The 21,765-nt window shown below is 38.2% G+C and overlaps 1 protein-coding gene across 2 annotated transcripts in view; it reads left to right on the top strand.

The window, feature by feature from the left end:
* LOC114646558 (ephrin type-B receptor 1) overlaps positions 1–21,765 on the top strand; it is a 703,356-nt gene that overhangs the window by 618,163 nt on the left and 63,428 nt on the right. For both annotated transcript variants that reach the window (XM_028794808.2, XM_028794809.2), the window contains 2 exons: positions 8,797–9,044; positions 15,434–15,649. In XM_028794808.2, coding sequence (XP_028650641.1) covers positions 8,797–9,044; positions 15,434–15,649 — 464 coding nt within the window. The remainder of the gene's footprint in view (positions 1–8,796; positions 9,045–15,433; positions 15,650–21,765) is intronic.

Consider the following 21,765-nt stretch of genomic DNA (forward strand, 5'->3'; position numbering starts at 1 on the left):
GAAACAAACACAGATTTAAACCCAAAGGCCTTAAGAACTGCCCACAGATAGACATGATCCACCCTATCAAATGCTTTCTCCTGATTAAGAGAAATGAGCCCAACCTTCAGACCAAGAAGCCTAGATATATGCATAATATCTCAGATTAGAAAGATGTTGTCATTTATGGATCTATTGGGTACACAATAGGTCTGATCAGGATGAATCAAAGAGGCCATCACTTCTCTCAGTCTAATTGCCAGAGATTTAGAGACAATTTTATAGTCTGTGCAGAGCAGTGCCAAGGGCCTCCAGTTCTTTATGTCACTTACAGTAAGTCTCCAGATTTGGGCAAAAGAGTGACCACTACTCTGCAACAACTCGTGGGCATCAGTCCCATGTCCACACTCTCCTGGAATACAGCCAAGAGGTCAGGTTGCAAAACATCCCAGAATGTTTGATGATATTTGACTGAAATTCCATCAATTCCTGGAGCCTTCCCTTTATTTAAACTCCTTATGGCAACCATCTGCTCCTGAAGAGATATATCTTTGTTTAATTTGGGTAGAAGTTCCTCAGTAACTTTTGACAAATCTTCAAAAAAAGGAGAACTCTGTGTAGGCTTCCCCGGCAATTCTTTAGAGAAGAGCACAGAATAAAGGTTCACTTGAATGAATTTGACCCGTTTCTCAGTTCTTGGCATACTTGTGATCTTAAACAGTGGATCATTCAGCTCTGACCCTGTTTCCTTTAAAATTCAAAAATGGATTTAGTGGGTGCATCTGATTCTGTTTCAGCCAGTACTCCTTGAACTTTATAAACCAGCAGATCAGACAAAGCCACCTTCTTCCTCCTTAACTGTTCCAATCCATATTCAGAAGAGGCAGAAGCCATGTTTTTCTGGAGCTCTGCAATCTCTTGCTCTAAAAGAACCATTGTTGACAGAACTGGCATATTTGCATTTTTTCTACATCCCACCATTGCCTCAGAGATGAAAAAATTCCCTACTTGCCTCCTCCAATGTGCCCAGAAAACGATTAAACTGTTTTTAAAATGCAGGTCATATAAAAGATGAGTGTGAAAATGCCAATGGGAGCTTTTATGCTGTAAATTAGGCAATATAAAATCACAAATAACTAAACTGTGATTGGAAAGGGCTGTGGGGGTTAAAAAGCAGGAACTAAAAAGACTAAAATGATGTTTAAAAGTGTACAGCCTGTCCAGTCTGGCCAGAGAGAGAGAGCTGCCCCTAACCTGTGCCCATGTATACTGTCTGGTGCCCCCATTCATTGCCCTCCAGACGTCCTGCAGCTCATACTGTTCACATAGAAGGCACAGTGCCCGAGCAGACAACAGATGAGGCTCCAAATGGTTCCTGTCTAATTCGTCATTTAATGTACAGTTAAAATCCCCCTGTAGATCACATGGTCGTCACTAGTTAATTGTGATAATGTGGTGTTTAACAGTGCAAAGCATTTCAGTCTTTATTTTCCATCAGTTGGTGCATATAAGTTTATAAAAACTAACAAACAATTTTCAAGTTTCATTTTAACTACTAGCAGATGGCCCTTCACCACCTCAGTTGCTGACACAGAGACAGGATTCAAATGTTTAGCAAGGAGGATCGCCATCCCAAAACGTCGATTTGTGCCATGGCTAAAATACATGTCCCCGCCCCAGGTCTTCATCCACTGACACTCTAAACTGGCATCACTGTGCATCTTCTGTAGAAAAGCCACTGCCAGGCGCTTCTCCCTCAGGAACAGGCACAGCGCCTCCTCTTTGCCTCATTCCTGCACCCATTAACATTGAACGTCTAGTCCTAAGCCTGTCCATTTTAGTTGGAGAGAAAGGAACACTCAGAAAACAACAGACAATAAACAATCGGAGAGAAAGAGAAGTGACTGCCAGCTCCATCATGTATCCTTATTAGCTAACAAATCCTCCTTTTTGTGATTAGACCTTTAAGACGATAGCCATCTTGCTGTATAAACACATCGGTTCCTGTGTGCATTTTCAAAGGGATTTTACTGAACTGATGAAGAGAACAACATCAGGACAGAAATCTTGGATTACAACACCCTTGCTGCCTTTTGTTTCTGCTAAGAAAGGCTGTATCCATGAGAAGCTGTACCCTTCTCCATTTCCCATTTCCTGACTCCCTTCTAAATGAAGGAACGAGTCAGTGAAAGCCCCTTCATCATCACCGCTCTCGGGAGCCGAGAAGTCTTCCGACTTCATCACTATCTCACTTTGAGCTACAGAGGGGTCTTGTTGAGCTGGGCGTTTCTTTGCAACAGTTTCTGACTCTTCTTGTCTGACTCTCTTCAATATAGTAGGAACTTTAAAGCCCTCATCCTGCTCTGTGAACGTCATGTCCACCTCACCCCACACGCTCTCTACAGCCAACAAGCAAGCATCCACAAACGAACTTGTTATTTCAGTTTCAATACTAGTTACCGAAACTTCTCCGGTAGCTTTTTCCTGCTGTTCTACGCTTTCACGTTTATCAGTTTAACTGGCTGTCCTTTTGATCCCTAGCCTGCATGTTCCCTTCACCACTTTCTTTACCTTTCTCAGGTATATTGGCTGTAGGTCCCGCTGTTGCCTTTTCTCCTGTAACACATAGCACTGGGCCTTTATCTGTTCATTATCTTCTTCATTACTGCCTAGACAGCTTTTTGCGACTTTCCAGGGTTACCACACTTAAAACATTTCCTGGGCTCTGATGAAACAAAAATGATATATTCAAAGCTGTCCATTCTAACTTTACAGTAGGGCCATGTTAAGCACTTTATTAATCTCCCTAGGTATCTATCATCAGCACTTGTCTTCAAAAAAAAAGAATGCACTTTAAACGCGGATCTTTACAGCCCAATGGAATTTGTTTAATTTTTGACACAACTTGACCATACCTGCCTAGTTATTTTTCCAAAGCCGTATTAGAAAGAAAAGGTGGAACATTTGATAAGGTGACCCTTTTAGCTGGGGCAGATAATGGCAAAACTGATACAAGGGAATCACAGAAAGCTATGCCCTCCTCCACAAGTGCATTTACCAACTTAGTGGAGTCTATATACACAATGATCGCACTGCTCATGCGCAAAGCAGATTTGATGTGTTCACAGCCCACTACCCGACCCACCGCCAATACGCATTCCTCCAGGGAGCACGAAAAGCCAGGGGCAATCTTAACACCATTTCAGCAAAGTGACTCAAAATCTTCCCTGCAGGAAACGGCACTCACCAAGGAGGCCATGCTGGCCACCCTCAGGACACTCAAGTGCCCGAACCCTCAAAGAGGTAGCAAAAAGAATGCAGTAAAGGGATAAATCAGTGAAATAAAGATAGAAAAGAAAAGGGCACTCACACAAGGCTACGTCCACTCACCACATGAAAGAAAGAGAAAGAAAGAAAGATAACTTTGGCTTCTTACAGAAGCTCTTTAAATAAATGAATACACAAATAGGTAGATATGTAAGTAAACAAATAATTAGATATACACACATTGGTCTGAACAGACACTAGAATGACTATAAAGCAAGAAAATTGAAATGAAAGAAAACTTCTGACTTGGCTGTCACAGTAACACATTATGCAGACATATAGCTGTTCATATAAAGGAGCCCCAGTAGCATTTCCTGTCACACTTCTGCTCAATAATTTGTTGGCTGAAAGTCCTCAGTGTTAGTGTGTCAGAGAGAGGATGTGCAGAATCGTTCATAATTTCAAACAGTGTTGTTCTAATTCCATCCTTCGCTACTATCTACATGAGATACAGAGTGTGTCCTATAATTGAGCTTGCCTTTTTATCAGCTTGTTAATTCAGTGGGCGTCTCTTGAAGTGATGTTTCCAGCCCATCGCAGAGTTATAGAACATGTGAAGGATGTCACTTCCCACATTAAAGGACTGTGGTCTCCTAAAGAAAAATAGCCTGCTCTGCTCTTTCTTATATAGTTCCTCTGTGTTTTGAGACCAGACTAACTTGTCATTAATGTGGACACCCAAGTACATGTAGGAGTGGGCCACCTCTACATTCACTCCACTCCTAGAATAGTGACCATACATAGAGGTTCTTTGGTGCTGTGAAAGTCAATAACCAGTTCTGTGGTTTTGTTCCAAGTTAAGTTCTTTTTCAAGTGGACAAACAAGTCCAAACCACAAAGCACACTACTCATTTACTGGTAGAATCTGCCCTCACAGCCATTCCAATTGAAACTCTTTTACTTTGTATCTAATGTAGCTGATAAAAGTTTTGGATCCTGGAAAAGGCTATGTATGTTATAATGTATTCCTTGAAATGAAATGGAAGTCAGATTCATAATTAGCGTCATTCATCACTTTTATCATTTATACTTGTCATGTCTCTTATTACCAAACAATAAGGAGAGCACAGTCCTGTTGAATGACTGTAGTGTAACAAGATACTGAAACACTTCAGGAAAAAGTATTTATTACCTTTTAATTTTTTTATTTGTTTCAAAACAGAATCCTGTTAAAGTGAATGTAATGTTCTATAAATCCTTCCAAGTAAATTATACATAACTAGTCAACCCGTGATGGGTGAACACTTCCTGAACGACACAGTTGTCCAAATGGGGTGGTTTTGAGGATATGACTGTGAGTGAATGAAAAGATAGACCTCTGGAGAGAGCAACATACAATTGTCCGTGACTGAAAGCGGGATCGTCTGTGACGATGGAGGCCACGCTGATGAAAGTTACTTCGTCAGTAGGGATAAGTGTCAGTACTTGTTTATTAAGGTGTAGTGAGTCTTCGTTGTTGATGCTTAATATAGCTTGCGTACTGAGATGTTCCGGAGTTACAGTTGAGAAACACTTTTTTTAATGTCTTTTAAGCACAGGGAAAAAAATGAACATGTGAAACATCCGTAATTTAATAAACCACCAAGAAAAGTAATATTGCAACAATGCATGCTACGACCCGATCGCTGTAAACAGAAGTGAAAACAAAATCGAGCCCAGTGTATTCTCTATCTGCCTTGTGGCGCAGTGGTAGTGCTGCTGCTTTGCAGTAAGGAGACTATGGAAGATTGTGGGTTCGCTTCCTGGTTCCTCCCTGTGTGGATAGCGCTTTGAATACTGAGAACACCGCTATATCAATGTAATGAAGTATTATTATTCTTATGTGTCCAGCCCTCTCTCTCTCTCGCGCGCGCCTGTATGTGTGTGTTTGTGTCGCTCTCTCTCTCTCTCTCTGCCTCGCTTGCTCGCTGCACGTGTTCCTGCAGGCATACGCCGCATAATTATTTATTGATGGCTGAACACTTTCAAAAATACACAGTTGTCTAAAAGGGGTGGGTTTGAGGATACAACAGTAAGTGAATGAAAAGATGGAACTCTGGAGAGAGCAACATACAATTATTGTCCGTGACTGAAAACTAGTTTTGGCAGATACATGCATATCGCTTTCAAAGTTTGGCCCTGTGCCTTATTAATTGTCATCGCAAAGGCCAATCTAACAGGAAATTGTTTTTGTGTAAAAGTAAAAGGCAAATAATCCGTGACAAACAAACTGTTTTACACGCTGCATACCAACCTGCGGCATATGCCGCATAATCACGCCGCCTTTTTAATGTTTTTTAGGGACAAAATTGAACATCTGCAAAATACGTAATTTAATAAACCACCAAGAAAAGTAATATTGCAACAATGCACGCTACGAACCAACATACAATCATCGTTCAGTACGCACTGCCTGCTCATGTGCCCGCCCCCAACTCCTCACCTGAGTCGCTGTCGTCTGTGCACCTCTGAGCCACGTTGTCCTTTGCGGTTCCGGCTGCTTTTCTATATATAATCCACCAAGTCACCCAACCATGGTAGTAGTGGGGGGTGGTGCATACACAGGGCAGGGATGTAATCAGAGTGAGCGTATGACCCGCACTTACTGGGTATTCCTCGTTCATGGGGAACAATTGCAAGCCCCGGTCCCCATTACGAATGGGGTTCAACGGCTTACCCATGCCTGTCGGCACGGGGTAGGCACACGTTGATCCATTTAGTGTAGCGCGCATGCAGTACCGGCCATCCACGGGCATCACATACCTGTTAATGCTCAATCTCACATGGCTGAAAGCCACTTGTCCCTCTAAGAAGTTGGACGGTGACCGCTTGGCGATCGCGTAACTATTTAGCAGTAGGGAGTCTCATTCGTTTTCGGAATTAACCAGACTAATCGCTCTACCAACTAAGTACGGCCATGCAACACCACACACAGAATCGAGAAAGAGCTATCAATCTGTCAATCCTCTCTGTGTCCGGGCAGGGTGAGGTTTCCCGTGTTGAGTCAAATTAAGCAAAATTTGTGTGTGGTGAGTTGTTGAGTCCGGGAACATGACCAGGCACTATGAATGCCTTGAGAGCGTGGGTGGACGCGTGCCGGGGAATAATGAGTATCTATATATCTTCTTAGATATAGACAGCGTCTGATAGTTGTGATGGTTATACACTCCAATACATTGCGGTGAACGCTGGTAACAGTCAGGAGGGCAGGCGTTCTCGTCCCATGCTCTTAGAGTTGATGGGCGTGTCTCTCTATCAGTTCGAGTTGTTGGGCTGTGCTCTGTCGTTTGTATCCCATGGTCGGACAACTTGGTGGATTATATGTGGAAATGCAGCCGAAACCGAAAAGAATAATGAAAAGTCAACGTGGCTCAGTGGTGCATGTGTACTGTAGCAGAGACGAAAGCGAGTTGGTGAGTTGTTGCGTCCGGGCACATGAGCAGGCACTGTGAATGCCTTGAGAGCGTGGGTAGATGCGTGCTCGAGTTGGTGGGCGTGAGTTGGTGGGCTGGGCTTTGTGAGTTGACTGACATGGGTATTTTTTGCGTATCCCATGGTTGTCTTCCGGCAGTGTGAATGCCTCGAGAGACAGGGTGTCATTGTTTAGTAAGTTGTTGCAGTTTGTGAGTTAAACGCTGCGATGGTTTCACACGTTTGGTGAGTTGTTGCAGTGTGTGAGTTAAAAGCTGCAATGGTTTTACACGCTGGTAACAGTCAGCCGGGCGGGCGGGCAGGCATTCTCGTCCCATGGTCTTAGAGTTGGTGGGCGTGGCTCTGTGAGTTGTTGGCGTATCCCATCGTCTTAGCATTGGTGGGCTAAGAGTGGTTTATTTATCGTGCGTATCCCATGTTTTACACGCTGCATACAGCGATTCACATCCACGATAAACATGCCTCTTCTTAGATGGTCCTGCCGCGTCCACCCTCGTTCTCGAAGCATACACACCACCTGGTCATGCACCCACTCGCAAGAGCAACTCACAGAGACCCGCCCACCAACTCTAAGACCATGGCGTGTAAAACAGTTTGTGATGGTGAACGCGGTCGTGCTTTGTAACTGAAAAGAATAATGAAAAATCAACGTGGCTCAGAGGTGCATGTGGACTGTAGCAGAGACAAACACGAATGACGCCATGTTTTGTGAGTTGCTGTGTCCGAGTTGGTGGGCATGGCTCTGCAAGTTTTCGTCGTATCCAATGGTCTTAGAGTTGGTGGGCGTGGCTCCGTCCTGCACGCTTTCATGGGTATCTTGCTTACGCCTGCGGCGGCTTAGTGAATTATATATATATAGATAAGCTTTTTGCCTTTTCTATGGCATACACTAATAACCCATCTTACAATCAAATGTCTTTAGAAGTTCTATAGTTTATTGAATGGAGCCAATCTGTAAGCAAATGAGGTGTCTTTTATGTGTTAAGGTTAGTTCTTCTCTTTTTTTAGACATCCCATAGATTGTTAGTATAACTCCTAAAAAAACAACACACCATGATGGCAAAAAAAACTTTCAGATTGAGGTTGGAAAGCACTAAATTGTGTCCCTTAAACATATTAGTCATGGAAGCTACCAAGAAGCTTTGGCTGTAGCTAATGTGCTACATTGAGGAGTGACAAAGAAAAGCCATTCTTTAAAACACTCTTTATCAAAGGCATGTATCATTTGACAAAATTCACATGGGTGATGATTCTACAGATGAAACACGATTCTTCTGAAAAGATTAAATTTATATTTTTGAGCACTTTGGTAAACAGTATGTTTGACACAAGCACAAGCATATGTCTTTTGAGAAGTATGGTGGTGGATGTATCTTGCAGCAGAGATGCATTTTACTTGAATGTCATGGTCTTGTAACACTTGTTGTAATTAGATTAAACGGAACAAGCAAATAGAATGGACTACTGGAAGAGAATCATCTAATACAGGCAAGACACCAAGGACATCAGAAAAGATCCATTTTGGAAGATAAATCCTGAACGACTTATTGTTACAATTTCTCACAATGTTGCCTCTACCAAATATTGAAAACAAAATGGATGAAATCGATGAAACAATAGTTATTATTATGTATCTATTTATTTGGAAAGACGGATCAAACATTGTTTTCATAATGACATCAATATTAAAGAAGTATGTTTCATCATGAGCATAGTGTGACAGAAAAATATCAGAAAGTCCAAGGTGCTGCATATAGTAGATTGGAGATGTATATATTGTAAATGTCTGAATCTTGTCTATTAAAATGCTGTAATTGGTTCTTGATATGTGTTGTTGATAGCTACTCAACATCACAAGACAGTGATATGTTTTTCCATTATATAACAGTTTATTTTTACCTGTTAACATTTCATAACATATGGAAATGCATTAAACCTACCCTTCTCTACATGTGTGTGGAAAACTCCACATTTGGTTGAGTAACATTTATCCCAAAAATAAGCTCTATAAAACTACTGGAAAATAATTTAATAATAATAACCTATGATTTTCTCTGCTTTGGTCTGTTTGTGCCTCAGGGGAGTTTGGGGAAGTGTACAAAGGCCGTCTGAAGCTGCCAGGAAAGAGGGAGATCTATGTGGCCATCAAGACACTGAAGGCAGGCTACTCAGAAAAGCAGAGGCGAGACTTCCTTAGTGAAGCCAGCATCATGGGTCAGTTTGACCACCCAAACATTATTCGCTTAGAGGGTGTTGTCACCAAGAGTCGCCCTGTGATGATAATCACAGAATTTATGGAGAATGGAGCCCTTGATTCCTTCTTGAGGGTATGTTCTCCTTTAAATATTATTTTTGCTAATGATGCCTTTGTATCTCCATCTAACAGTCTCATTAAGATAGGACTATTTGCTGTAATTCTTCTGTTGGTTCTCATTGCTCATTTCTCTTATAAATATACTCTGTCTTCCTAATACTATTTAATGAAGTACAGTAGACTGTCAATATTCTTCTAAGACTGGAAACAATGTCATGCCTGCCTTGATGTCCCTATTGCATCTATAAAAAAGTAACTGGCCTCATGTCATTATTGGATCCAGCTAAGTTCTTTTAACCTGTGTTCCTAATTTATATCTAAGGTATTATTTGTGTCTGTTTCTAAGGATGTTAAGGCAACCTAAACACAGCTTCTAGCCCCCATTTTGGACATTTGAAACTCAGAATTATTCTTAAGATCATGTGCATGAGATGAGCACCCCCTCACTAAAAAAAAAAATAAATTATGTTAATATGTGGAATGGCTTCCTGCTTTTGCCATAATGTTAGTTCCAGAAAATAAGTGATTGTTTCAACAACAATTTGAAAAATACAATACAGTTTGTGACAGAATAAATTCTAAGCCTGTATGCACCTGTCCCACACTGAACACTATTTTCCATTTCGTGTTTGCATTACAGCAAAGCATTCTGTCATTTTTCAGTGGATCACAGACACATTTAAATCTCACCTTAAACAAAGAGGAAACATGTGCTTCTTTCTCATATCCTAAAACAGTCTGACAGAATATAAGCTACCTAGGTCTTATCCTTCCCTGCTTGCCACCAGTATTAAAAGGATAAAGTTTAAAAGTGGGATAATAAATTCCAGGAGACAACTTCTCTCCAAAGTAGGTTACACCGAAATGGGAAGTAGGGCAGGCAGCCTTGCCATTGTCAGTGAAAGGTGTTAAAATGACTGAAATGGAGCAGCAATTCAGGCAATCGTTCACTTTCCAATTTAAAGCTGAAAGAGCATCAGGCGAATTGCATTCTGATGTCAGTGAAATGCTTTCCCTAAGGAAGCAGGGCAGCAAGCTTGTTAAACCGAGAATGTGTACCCCTCTGGGGTCTGACCTAAAATAAGACCTTTACAGGCTCTGCTGCACTCATTTGGTCATTTCATAGCTGTGCATCATGAGCATGAATTTTCATTTTGTGGCTTACCATCTCAAGAGCAGAATCATCTAAGAAATATTGAAGACATGTAATGGTGTAACTGAATAGAAAATTGGTAATAAGTAAGGTGTGGTTGGAGACCATTAAAAGAGTAGTTTCTGTTTACCATGTAACTTTTTGTTAATAATTAATAAAGACAACAATTCTAGAATTAATGTTTTGTGTGTGTGTGCGTGTGTTTGTGCTCATCATTCTCCCTTTTTTAGCCTTTTATTATTATTTTCAGTATAGAGCAAAAGTAAAATTTACAATCTACAGATGACATACAGGCATGACAAACTGGAATTGTGCTGAGTGCTGGTGCCCCATAGATGAAGCCTGTGCACTGCCAATGTGGAGTATGCAAGCTATTCACATGACAACATAGCTACTCCCATTTCCACCCACATTCTAAAGATGTGCAGTCTAGGCTCACTGGTTACTCCAAACTGTCCTAGTATGTGTTTGTTGATGTGTGTGTGTGTGTGTGTGTGTGTGTGTGTGTGTGTGTGTGCGTGTGTGTGTGTGTGTGTGTGTGTGTGTGTGCAAGTGAATATGCACTGCAATAAACTAAAACTGCATTCACAATTTTTTCCCGACTTGCACCTAGTATTGGGTGCATTGACTCCAGCCCACCACAATAATACTTTGGAATAAGTAGGTTTGAAAAATTGATGATGGTTCAATAGAGCAAATAAAAAAGACTTTGAACATTTATTGCATTATAAAGCTGACCAGTCCAGAAAAGCCCTTTAACTGAGCTATTGCACCCACTGTTAATAATGAATGATGCTAATAAAGGACAATGCACATCATTAAGTGTTCCAATATGTTCCTAGGATCACTAATCTTGTTTTATGATTTGTAATATAAAATAATAGTATAGTAAAATGTGTGAAATAGTTTAGAAAATTACCTTTATGTCAATAAAGTTTTTGAAATTTTGGCATATTTTTCTCATACTAGAATACAAGCATACATGAGTAAAATACTGGGTTAGGGTGGTACTTGTAAGTCACATAGCACCTTTCCTGAAATTCATGGTCTTGCCAGATTCTAGCTTTCGTGGCAAATGCAGTTAAATTAATTTGAATCTACTCTTATAAAAGGTTGAAGCGGCAGGCAGTCTATCAAAGAGATTTGTGTGCTCTTCCTCTAAACAGGAAAATATCAGCCTCTCCATAACAGGTCAGAACTTACAGCTACAGTCAGTTATACTCTTTCTGTTTTAAAGTATTTCAGTAGCCTCATCTGATCAGTTAGCATCAAATCACAAAACCAATGTTTTTTTCTTTTGCTGCTTCTTGACCTGTATCTCAGATGCAGCTTAGAGTTTGAGGTAGTACTTCCAGGATCTCTCCAACTTCATTTTAATAGTATAGAGTGACAACAGTCTCACTAATCCACTGAAACTCAGCTATAAAAATATTGTATAGTACTTGTCCATAGATGCATCTCAATAGTTACATTCTGCTGGGTTGTCTTTGATTGACCTTTACATATCTACTTGAACTGGTCACTTGTGCCTTGTCACAACTAAGACAGTAAATAAAGCATAATTGTATTTGTTATTGTAAACATATCAAACTTTAGCAGGATTTTCTGAGTCATCAATGATGAATTACAAAACCACTGTGGCTGTCCACTATTACTGCTCCGATCTGATTGACAGAAGGTGCAGTATCACAAAGGTGTCCTTGATTTCACCTAAGATGTACAATCTTACAGCATCCTTAAGTGATAATTGGCCACTGGTTATTACTAAAACAGTTTCAGCTTCAGAAAATCTGGATGAAAAAAGCAGTTGTGTATGTTTTTCAGCTGCAAGTCTTATATTTGTGACCTTACAGAAACTTCATGTACTTTATACACATAAAGTCACAGCAAAAACATAGTTGTTGTAAACCACATATAAAAATGTCACCATTGCATCAGTTTCTAGTGGTCAGTAAGACTGTTCATCAATATCAAATTACAGTATCAAAAGAGTAACACTATAGGGGTAATTATTGGGTTGTATCTTGAATTTTTAACATTGCAACAATGTCCGCTGACCAGCATAGTATAATAATATAAAAACAGAGCCAATTGGTCATACATGGTGTGGCATTTTTGATTTGCCAATAAACTTGACAACGTATATCATATGTGCAGAGAAAAAAAGAAATGAAACAACACGCAAGATGTGGACAAAGCGCTACTACACCTTGCTTTTAAACTCATATATTAAAATGATACAACCATAAATTCTGTATACAGTATATCCAGTACATGCAGTTTATAGAAAAATATATATAAATATTTTATATTTCTATCGATTTTAATTAGAAAAAGATAACATTCCATACAGTCAAGACCAGGGATCCCTAACACCGGTCCTGGATGGCCCAGGTGGCTGCAGGTTTTCATTCTAACCCTTTTCTTAATTATTGACCTGTTTTTGCTCCCAATTAACTTCTTTTGAATTAATTTTAATTGACCTGCTCTTGAAGACTCAGCTCCCTTAATTGTTTCTTTTTTTTTAATTAGCAGCCAAACAATAATATATAGTAGCTAAAATATTAACCAAACCATGACCAGCAAACTGTGTCCATCATACAGTATCTGCAAATAAAAAAAGGTGAAGGTCTCAGGACTGTTGATCTGCTCATGTCCCCAAAACATTTTAACAGCGCTCTTAGAAAAGAGAAAATGAACAATTTCAGAAATTTTGGCTATTGCACAATGAGAACAGCAACAAGCCTTGGAATTAAATAAAAGGGTTTAATGAACAACAATAATCGGTGCCTAATTAAGCAATTGCTTGGGGTGAAATTGGTTGGCATTTGAGGTCCTGACTTAGTTGGTCTTCTGTTGGCTTACTCACTTCGCATTTCATTTCTGTTTGGGTGCCATTTAAGGAAAGAAATGCAGCAATTTAGAGGAACAATGAAGAAATTCAGGGAAACAAATCTTAAAAAACAAGTCAATCAAAATTAATTCAAAAGAAGTTAATTAGCAGCAAAAACAGAGCACTAATTAAGAAAAGGGTTAGAATGAAAACCTACAGCCACGGGGGCCCTCCAGGACTGGAGTTGGTGACCCCTGGTCAAGACAAATTTAACAAATCTAAGCAACATTTGACCCCCACCAAAGAGAAAGAGAGGGGAGCCAGCAACCAAAGCTACTCTATAAAAGGAGCAAAATAAGAAGGATATCCTTTTGCCTGAAATGGAAGCTTATTCTAAAATGTTATTGATTAGATCCTGCCATATTTTAAAAAAGTTTTGAACAGATCCTCTAAGTCAGAATTAGAGTTTTTCCAATTTCAAGTAGTATAGAACAGCAGTTACCCTCTGACTAGGGAGTGGTGGGGTGGGATTCTTCCAGTTGAGCAAGATAAGTCTACATGCTAGTAGTGTACATTACTAAAGTAAATTACAGTTTGTTTGTCCTTCTCCACTTTAAGGCCATCTGGGAGTACACTAAACACAGCTGTTACTGGGATAGGAGTGATTGTGTTACTGAAGCATGATAGGCATGCAAAGATTTTTGTCCAAAATGTTGTTAATTTGGTGCATGTCCAAAACATGTGGCCTAGTGAGTTTGGAGCTAGACTGCAACGTTCACAGGTTAAATCTTGCCCTGGAAACATTTTGGACAGTTTTAAACGCACTCAATAAAAGATTTTAAGTTGAATGACTGAATGCTTTGCACATATAGAGCTCGAGTGTATTCTGTGCATGGCTGCCTTCCACTCCTTTTCTGAAATATTGAGTGACAGATCCTTTCCCTAGTGTACTTTGGAGTCTTTGAAAGGAAGAGACTTTAAAATATTTTTATAAATTGTAGAGATGTCGTCTGAGTTTTCAAGACTGATCAATAATTCTTCTGGAATAGAACAAGATGGAAGGTGAGGAAAATTGGGCAGGTTCTGTTTAGCAAAGTTTCTAGCTTGAAAGTAGTGGAGGAATTGTGTTGATGAGAAGTTGTATTTGAAGTGTAATTGTTCATAGAGACTTGTACCTAGATAATGTCTTTACATCCTAAGTGTTTTAATCCTGGACATTTTCCAAACATTGAACAGTGTATATATTTGAGAGGGTGGAATAAGGCAGTTGTTATCTAGAGGTGCAACAGATAAATGTTTTTCTGTCTTAAAGTGCTTCCTACATTGATTCCATATTCTGAGAAATGAAGGATAATTGGATTTTTAGTGTAATGACGATAGTTTGTATTAACTGGGGCACAGAGCAGGGAATATGAAGAAGTACAGCAAGATTTTATTTCTATTGCAGACCAGGCTTGTGGATATTCATCATATATGTTGATGTCCAAGTCATTATAGCTTGTATATCTGCCGCCCAGTAATAAAATTGAAAGTTGGTCAGTGTCATGCCCCCTTCTGCTTTAGGTCATTGTAGAGTCGCCCTTTGGATGCATGGATGTTTCAAATTCCAACTAAATGAAGTTATGATTGAGTCTGATTTCTTAAAAAATGATTTGTTAATGTATATGAGATGCTTTGAAATAGGAAGAGCAGCTTGGGAATGATGGTCATTTTAACAGTGTTGATTCTCCCTGCTAACGTATGGTGGAGGGTAGACCATCTAGTCACGTCTTGTTTCATTTTTTCCATGCAGACAGAAAACTTTTGTTCAAAAAGAGCTTTATATTTCCTTGTAGTTTGTACCCCTAGATATTTAAACTGATCTGCTAAGATAAATGGGATGGTGTCCAGTCAATATGATGTGCTGGAGAATTCACTGGAAAAAGCATGCTTTTATTCAAATCGATTTTAAGTCCAGATATCATTTGAAAATATGCTAATGCTTTTAGAACTGCTGGCACAGAATTTAGTGGGTCCAATATATACAGTGCCATATCATCTGCATATAGTGATATTTTCTATTCAAGTTCTTCTCTGAAAATTCCCTTTATCTGTGATGCATTTCAAAAGTATACAGCCAAAGGTTCAATGGCAATTGCAAAGAGCAAAGGTGATAAGGGGCAACTTTGTTGATTACCATGTTCTAGTCTGAAGTTATCTGAAATAATGTTGTTAATACAAAATGATTTAATTTAAACTCTTTGTGAATTTATATGATTTATTTTGGAAATCCCTCTTGCTGGCTCGCTCCAAGTATTAGTAGTAGGATGCTATTATTTCAGTGCATTGTAAATAACAAAAAATAGGTTGCTGCTTGGGCTAGGGAAGTGCAAACACAAAAATGTCTGTTCTATCACTTGCATTTCTCTCTGCACAGCAAAATGATGGCCAGTTCACAGTTATCCAGCTTGTGGGAATGATGCGAGGGATTGCTGCAGGGATGAAGTACCTTGCTGAGATGAATTATGTGCACAGAGACTTGGCTGCAAGAAACATTCTGGTGAACAGCAACCTTGTGTGCAAGGTGTCTGATTTTGGACTTTCACGATACCTCCAGGATGACACATCAGACCCCACATATACCAGTTCCTTGGTAAGTTGCTGAAGCTGAATTTCTAATGCAAGCCTATACATCAAATCAAAGATAATGGGTGGGTAAAGTTATTAAGTTATTAAGAGTAATAATGTGGGGATATAATGGTAAGGAAATAGATAATACACTAAATGCTTATTTTCTTAAATTTGTACCAATGAACAATCCAGTAGAATGCAAAAAAGCAGAAATGTAAAGTACATATTAAATCATTTAAAGAGCACAGACAGTAACATTCCACACAGATGAAAGAAGCTAAAAGCCTAAAAATTTCCATGGTACTAGCATTGGAAGCTATACATGAATTATTGGCTATATTTAATAATATATATATATAAACAATATATAAAATCCATAGCATTTATTTTCAGAGGTCATGGCAAAATAGCAAAATAGATCAAATTTGGGGCCATCATTATCTTTAAAGTCAGATGTTCTACCTACAGAAGGGCAAGTGAAAGAGCACATTTTTCATAGCAGTTCAAATAATGATCATAACAACTAAGCTACTCTTACATTATATCAAATAATGAAACTGAATTCTAGAATTTAGTAACCTTTCAACTAACTTTATTTCAGACCCTTGATGTTAATTTATTAAATGATTTAGTGAGCAACATCACATCTTTATAAATGTTGTGCTTTGCAAATCATACTTTGGGGGTGATGTGTTCTAAAATCACTCCTTTTAGATTCAGTAGCAAAAGTGAAGGGGTTGTGGTTCTCTGGAGATTTTGGAATATCTGTTTTTGTTGATATAAATGACAAATCAAGACAAAACATGTCAGGCTTTTTCCACCATTTAAATGAAAATGAAAAATGCATTGTTAAATTAAAAGTATATTAAAGATATGTGTGGAGCTTGTATACAATAACCAAATGAACTGTTGCTCATTCAATTGCTATTTCCGTAACTTTCATATCCTTAGAGGAACAACTTGCCAATGCCAGACTAGAATGGTGCCTGTGTCACTGTGACTTTTAATACTCTGCCTACATAAGTAAGCATAAGTGAGCATAGACTTTATAACACTTTTTAACTAAAAAAAAAAAAAATTGTGGACAAACTTTAGCTGTCTGTACTGGCTCCTGTAACTTCAAGGGAAGTGGGCTCGGTGGTACTATAGGATAATGTGAATTAGTAGCCCTTGAATATTACAAGATGGTCCTGCTCCCAGGATTGATTAGTAGGAAATTCTGCATGTTGCCCCAGGCGGATTTAAAGGGCTGATTATTTCAGAACCCCAATGAGCTATAAGATAGAAGGTAAATTCATGCAAAGGTGAAAATGTAAGAGATACAATATCAGGATATCTTTTGGAGAGAGAATAAGAAAGTAAATTAAAGGGTTTTGAGCAAGGTGCTTTGATGTGTTAGAGTCACACAGGTTAAAAGAAAGCAGTAGCAGTGCCATTGTTTATTACTTGTCTGCTTATTTAATGTATTTGTTTACTACTTAGCTTCTCCACCTCCCTGTTCAATTACATAAATGAAAAATATTTTTTTTACTACTGGCTGTGTTTCACTTCCTCTGCAGTTTTTATTTGTCTATACATTGCAGGATAGTGGTCATTTAGGCCAATAATCGTCACACTGTCCGAAGTGGAATAAAGTGCATGTGTGGTCACTAAAGAAGTTCACTAGTGGAAAAAACTTTAGCTCCAAACCATCATTTTCGTAACTAAATTCACAATGGGAAACATGTACCTGTATTACATCCCAAAAATGCCTCATAGGGTCACTTTCCTAATATTTCACTTAAGTGCGGTCACTAAATAAAGTTCTCCAGAAGGAAAAATTTCCGAACAAAACATGCTGTTCCTCTGTAGAAATAGGGAATCAGTGCAATATTTGGAGGGCATAGGTTCAGTGGTGTTGATTTGCACACTGGACAAGCACATATTCAGCTTTATATATTGGAGATACAAAGTTGTAAATCATTTTTAACTAATTACCAGGTGGTATAAAGAGATGAAGTACAGAAATAGGTTTTTTGATAAATATTGGTGTTTTGTCATTATTATATTGAATTAGGGAGACATATGGAAGAGCCCTGTCACAATGCAAAATTTGCATATTTACCTGGATGTCTCTATTTAACCATTTTCAGAAATTACTGTACCTATCCTAGTGACAGCACTGTGATATGAAAAATAATCTCCATAGCTCCGAGTAAAGGTCAATCATAATGCACACGTCCTGTACATTTACGTCTAACAACACTCACATTGGTTCTATGTACAGGGTAGTCCAGATCTAATTATGCAATTATTGCATTGCATTAAAAGTTGCAAAGTTAGATCTGAACCACCCTATAGAATCATTACACTGCCTAGTAGGTGCAACTTTGGCATGTGGGAGGAAGACTGAGGACCCAATGAGAACCGACAGATATGCAGGAGAATGTGCAAACTGCAAACAGTGATTAGGATTGAAATTGAACTTAGGCACCAGAGGTGTGCAACATCCATGTGAACTATAGCACTATCATGCCATCCTATAAATATTCAGTTCCTACCAAAAAAAGTACAGAAATCTTGGTTCATTAGTAATTACAACTTATAGCACAGGCTTTTCTCTGCTGGACAACTTGCCTCCATCTTAATAACAAGTTAGAAAATGTAAGCATGGCATGACTGTCAAGTGTGTTGAAAGCTGAAACATTTTACAGTTTAAGTTACTTCATAGAGTCATTTATCACAGTTTTGTATATTAAATATTTTTGCAACAGTGAATCATATTTAAAAATTACAGTGATAAAAGAATGCAATTACCTGTGTTTGCAGACTGCATTAAATATGCACGTTACAATATCATGTAGTTAAAAATGTAGCTCAAACAGGCTTGTGGTGGCTGAAATGCTTTCATAGGCAGCACATTCCAGTTCAAGCGATGTAAAAATGGAATAAAATGATGTCCTGCTGTTGTTTGGTAGGTGTTTGTTGCAGAGAGCCTATAGCTAATTGTACTTCAATTTTCTTAATCACAACATTTTTAAAAGATGTGTCCAAAGAGTCAAAATCTGTTTGAGTCTAAAGGTAAAATTGTTAATTGATTTGTACCATGAAAGGGGATCAGGTCTGGTGCTTTGCAGACAAGTTTTAGCGTGAGAGAAATAGTGAATCATTATACTCTGCAGATAATGCAGTCTTGAAGTTATTTTTAGTGTAACATACTATAAATACTGAGTACGTATTTATTCACTCCATGCTTATGGAGCTATAGATACACAATTCATTTGTCCTTTTTTTAATTTTACAGTTAACCTGAGCTGATGTACCAGAGGTTTGAAAATTCACCTCCCCTAATATTTGACTAAGTTTTATTGTGGATCTGTTTTGCATTAGGAGAAATAAGAGTGGAAAAATCTACAAATTATAAAAGTAGGAGTGACCTCTCTTAAGATAAATATGAAACTTTAACAATTCCTAACTGAAGTCACACAGAATGTTTCTCTTTGTTTAGGTAGACAAGTTTTCAGATTCACCAATGCTTTTCAATAGGAGATTTTGAAATGTCAAAACTTTGTACAACACAGATATGTCAATACAAATTAGTCTTTGATGACAAATGTCATCGAAGAATTAGCATGCCTGATTTCAGTAAAATCAGTCCACTGAAAGCCAAGTTGCTCCATGTGTATGGACAAATAGACTTGGGGATCACAGTGGGTGCTTTTCATATGTGATGCAAAATCACCTGAAAAGGCCTGATTGATACCACACACACACATAAATATATACAGTACGTGAACTGACCCGCTGCCGTTTGCAATGCCATATTCACGAGATACAAGTTTAATGAGAAGACACGAGGTATGGACATCGCAACATCACACAAGACAGCAGCTCACGTGAAGTGACTGAACGCAGCAGGACTGATCACTTCGATGAATCAAACCTGTTCAAAAAACACATTACACAATTGATAAGGTACGAAAACAATATGAAACCGATTGTGGATTTGCGTACAGCCACTGAAACTTTGTGACGGCACGAGACTTCAGGTCACGTGTCTGCAAAAGAACGTCATTGAGGCAACTATTTTTACTGGCGGTGGCTCAGGGGAGAGAGTTTTTATTCCTCGCATCCCCGTTATACCCTCTGATCTCCCATTTCAATTCAAACGCCTCCAATTTCCACTAAGGCTCTGCTTCGCAATGACAATTAATAAGTCTTAGGGACAGACCCTACAAAAGGTTGGCATTGATTTGAGGCAAGACTGATTTTCACATAGCAAACTGTACGTTGCATGCTCAAGAGTAAGCTCAGCACACAGCTTGGTCATATTACAACCAGAGGGGCGACCTGACACCATGATATACAAAGAGATCCTTAACAAATAATTATTGATTCATTTTCCCTCAGTTTAAGAAGGTTTACTTTTCTTCTTAATAAAAATTTTAAAGCAGTACTTCGCCGCTGCAAAGCGCGGGTATTTTGATATATATCAAAATATATCGCGTCATCACGCCTCCCACGTAAGCACGTGAACTGACCCGCTGCCGTTTGCAATGCCATATTCGCGAGATACAAGTTTAATGAGAAGACACTTTTAACTGCCGGGTCTTAGCTAACATTAAATAAACCCGTGGACATCGCAACATCACACAAGAGAGCGGATCACGTGAAGTGACTGAACGCAGCAGGAGTGATCACTTCGATGAATCAAACCTGTTCAAAAAACAAATAACACAATTGATAAGGTACGAACAGAATATGAAACCGATTGTGGATTTGCGTACAGCCACTGAAACTTTGTGACGGCACGAGACTTCAGGTCACGTGTCTGCAAAACAACCTCATTGAGGCAACTATTTTTACTGGCGGTGGCTCAGGGGAGAGAGTTTTTATTCCTCGCATCCCCGTTATACCCTCTGATCTCCCATTTCAATTCAAATGCCTACAATTTCCACTAAGGCTCTGCTTCGCAATGACAATTAATAAGTCTCAGGGACAGACCCTACAAAAGGTTGGCATTGATTTGAGGCAGGACTGCTTTTCACATGGCCAACTGTACGTTGCATGCTCAACAGTAAGCTACCACACAGCTTGGTCATATTACAAGCAGAGGGGCGAACTGACAACGTGCTATACAAAGAGATCCTTAACAAATAATTATTGATACATTTTCCCTCGGTTTAAAAAGGTTTACTTTTCTTCTTAATAAAAATTTTAAAGCAGTACTTCGCCGCTGCGAAGCGCGGGTATTTTGATATATATATGTAGATATGTGTATATATATATATATATATATATATATATATATATGTATATATATATATATATATGTAGATATGTGTGTGTATATATATATATATATATATACACACACATATCTACATATATATATATATATATATATGTAGATATGTGTATATATATATATATATGTAGATATGTATATATATATATATATGTAGATATATATATATATATATATATATATATGTAGATATGTAGATATGTATATATATATATATATACTAACAAAATACCCGCGCTTCGCAGCGGAGAAGTAGTGTGTTAAAGAGGTTATGTAAACATATATATACATAAACATATATACTTATATATACATATCTACATATATACATATATATATACATATACACATCCACATATATATACATATATCAACATATATATACACATACATATACACACATACATACATACACACACACATATATATATATATATATATATATATATACACATACAGACACATATATATACATATACATATTTACATATCTACATATATATACACATATATACATATCTACATACATACACATCTATCTATCTATCTATCTATCTATCTATCTATCTATCTATCTATCTATCTATCTATCTATCTATCTATCTATCTATCTATCTATATAAATATATCTCTATCTATCTATCTAACTATCTATATATATATATATCTATTTATATACATATATATCTCTATCTATCTATCTATATATATACATCCCCGTGCTTTGCAGCGGCGAAGTACTGCTTTTAAATTTTTATTAAGAAGAAAACCTTTTTTAAATTGAGTGAAAATATACTAATAACAATTTGTTAAGGATCTGTTTTTTTGTGAAACTGACTTCACACAGCCTC

This window comes from Erpetoichthys calabaricus, chromosome 2, assembly GCF_900747795.2.
Source record: "Erpetoichthys calabaricus chromosome 2, fErpCal1.3, whole genome shotgun sequence".
NCBI lineage: Eukaryota > Metazoa > Chordata > Cladistia > Polypteriformes > Polypteridae > Erpetoichthys > Erpetoichthys calabaricus.